The 2,424-nt window shown below is 35.4% G+C and overlaps 1 protein-coding gene across 1 annotated transcript; it reads left to right on the top strand.

Annotated features, from left to right (window-relative positions):
* The first annotated feature begins 1,043 nt into the window (after positions 1-1,043).
* Positions 1,044-2,079, top strand: LOC132172383 (glutathione S-transferase U24-like). Its single transcript, XM_059583873.1, has 2 exons — positions 1,044-1,507; positions 1,843-2,079. The coding sequence occupies exons 1-2, from the start codon at positions 1,193-1,195 to the stop codon at positions 1,864-1,866; spliced, it is 339 nt and encodes a 112-aa protein (XP_059439856.1). The 5' UTR covers positions 1,044-1,192; the 3' UTR covers positions 1,867-2,079.
* The last annotated feature ends 345 nt before the right edge of the window (positions 2,080-2,424 follow it).

Here is a 2,424-nt window from a genome sequence, read left to right as displayed (position 1 = left end):
TGAGACATGTGTCAGTTGTTGATTGGTTTGACGTGGCACCGTTAAAAATATTGGACAAAAGTACTATCTCTGTTTAATTGGATGTATAGAGATACCACCTATGATACTTTTTGAAACCAATGTAATCGTTTGATAATGGGCCTTACCACAAGTAGAGCTGATAATTTTTTACATGACTTGTGAACCCGATACAAACTTAACATAAAATTAAAGTGTTAGAGTTGAGAAGTAGGATCTATTTAATTAAATGGGTCGGGTTAGGGTTGATTAATATAAATTTATACACATGTTTCAACACGACCCGAAACTGACATGGGACATAATAACAAGTAATTTTTGACATGATCGGCGAATCCGAGATGAACTCAATACAAATTTAGAGAGTTAAGGTTTAAAAATTGAGATAAATGCAAAATTGATCCCTGTAGTTGGCCTAATTTACAAATCACTCACTGTGATTTAAAAAATAATTTATAGGCTCTTAGGGTAGGCCAAATAAACATTTTACTTCCTGAACTCATTTTCTGTTAAATGACTTAACAAAAACCGTTTCATTGCCACCTTACACCCAATAAAAATAAGACACATATTTTTTTTTTATTTATGCTTTTAAAAAATGACAAATAAATTTTTTCACGTCATTGTCAGACTCCAACACATACTCCATGTCAAATTAAATAAATATAATCCTCCTATATCCTCATGTGCCGCCATCATTTTCATCTTTCAGATTGATTCATTGTCCATACCATCGTCTTCATCTATAGCCGGCCAGCAGCTGGCTTACGCGACGATTTGCCATTTGACGAAGTCCTGGGGAAAGAAAATGCATAGAAAACGACGCAATTAAGTTAGGAGATATGCTATAGTTAAAACAAATCCAGCCTACAACCCACCACCATCGCTTAATATTTTATTTTATTTTTTAAAATAAAATATTAAGAGATGGTGGGGAGAAGGTTTGAAGAATGAAAAATAGTATACCTCATACTGAGCATTATTAACAACCAACCCACCTTTTGTGCATTATTAAAAGTAAAAGTCCAACAGATGCAGCCCGCCTTCGCATGCTGAGCTACCTAGCTAGAAGAGCGACGACTTTCTCACAGGGCCACATCTTTGACTTGGCTCCTCTGTATATCCCACTTTTCTTCCGAGTTGCGTTGCTTCAATCTTTTTGAGGCTTGTGACAATGGCGGACGAGGTGGTTCTGCTGGGTTTCTGGCCCAGCATGTTTGGGATGAGGGCGAGTATCGCGCTGGCGGAGAAGGGGATCAAATACGAGCATAAGGAGGAGGACTTGTGGAACAAGAGCGATCTGCTTCTCAAGATGAACCCGGTTCACAAGAAGATCCCGGTTCTCATCCACAACGGTAAACCGGTGTGTGAGTCCCTCATCATCGTTCAGTACATTGACGAGGTCTGGAACGACAGCTGTCCACTGCTGCCCTCCGATCCTTACCAGAGAGCTCAAGCCAGGTTCTGGGCTGATTTCATTGATAAGAAAGTACGTATATAGTCTTACCTTCTCTGCAATTTTTTTTTTCTTCTAATGTTATTTTGATTTTTTCAAACCAAAGAAACTAATCCCAAGGTAGTGGCAGCTCAAAATATTTTTGTTTATTTATTTTCATTGATTAATTTGTAGAGTCATAAAACATCTCAATATATAGTTGCCTCCGTTAAAATTTCAACTCTCTGTTTCTTACGTTTTTGTTGTATTTGGGATAATTAGATCTAGACTATTTAATTTTAATGATTATAATTTAAAAACTTTATTTCTATGGGGAATAACAAGATCTAAGCTATTAATTAAAAATAATCGTTGGCTGGATTTTTCAGCAAGACACACTCCAAGGGCGGTAGATTAAACAAGGGAAACACAAGAGAATAAGAAGAACAACTTGCTGCAGAAATTCTGTAGAAAATGAGTAAAAGTCAAGAGAAAAACAGGGAGAAAAAACGGGGAGAGGAAGAACAATTTTCTGCAAGGGATTCGGCTCTTTCTTCTATTTTTCTTCTTCTTATTGTTAGAGTATATTTGAATGACCCTAAAGTTAGGGATTTGATTATGATTGATGAAGATTATCTTAGCCTAATTTAAGAATTTGATTATAATTTGATTACCCTAAGTTAGGAGATTTTATTAAGATTACATTTATGTATAAGCTCTATAAATAGAGTATTCTGTATTGTAAACAATCATTCAATAAGAGCATAATATAGCCTTTGGGCTTTATCTGTAGACATAGATCATAGACCAAAGTCATCAAACCACGTAAAATCTTGTGTCTTATTTTATTATTCCGCAATTTATTATTTCATTATGAATTTTTTCACTTCTTACATTCTCATTTTTCTGCAGCTGCACAATACAAAAGATAAGAGAAACCTTTTATAAAAAGAGTTCTAGAACCACACACG

Source organism: Corylus avellana, chromosome ca2 (genome assembly GCF_901000735.1).
Source record: "Corylus avellana chromosome ca2, CavTom2PMs-1.0".
Taxonomy (NCBI): Eukaryota; Viridiplantae; Streptophyta; class Magnoliopsida; order Fagales; family Betulaceae; genus Corylus; species Corylus avellana.
The sequence above is the reverse complement of the archived record's forward strand: the minus strand, read 5'-3'. Positions and strand labels throughout refer to the sequence as shown.

Coding starts and splice junctions, on each gene's coding strand:
- LOC132172383 (XM_059583873.1), top strand. CDS start 1,193: ATGGCGGACGAGGTGGTTCTGCTGGGTTTCTGGCCCAGCATGTTTGGG. Junction 1,508..1,842: donor CTGATTTCATTGATAAGAAA/GTACGTATATAG, acceptor TGGATTTTTCAG/CAAGACACACTCCAAGGGCG.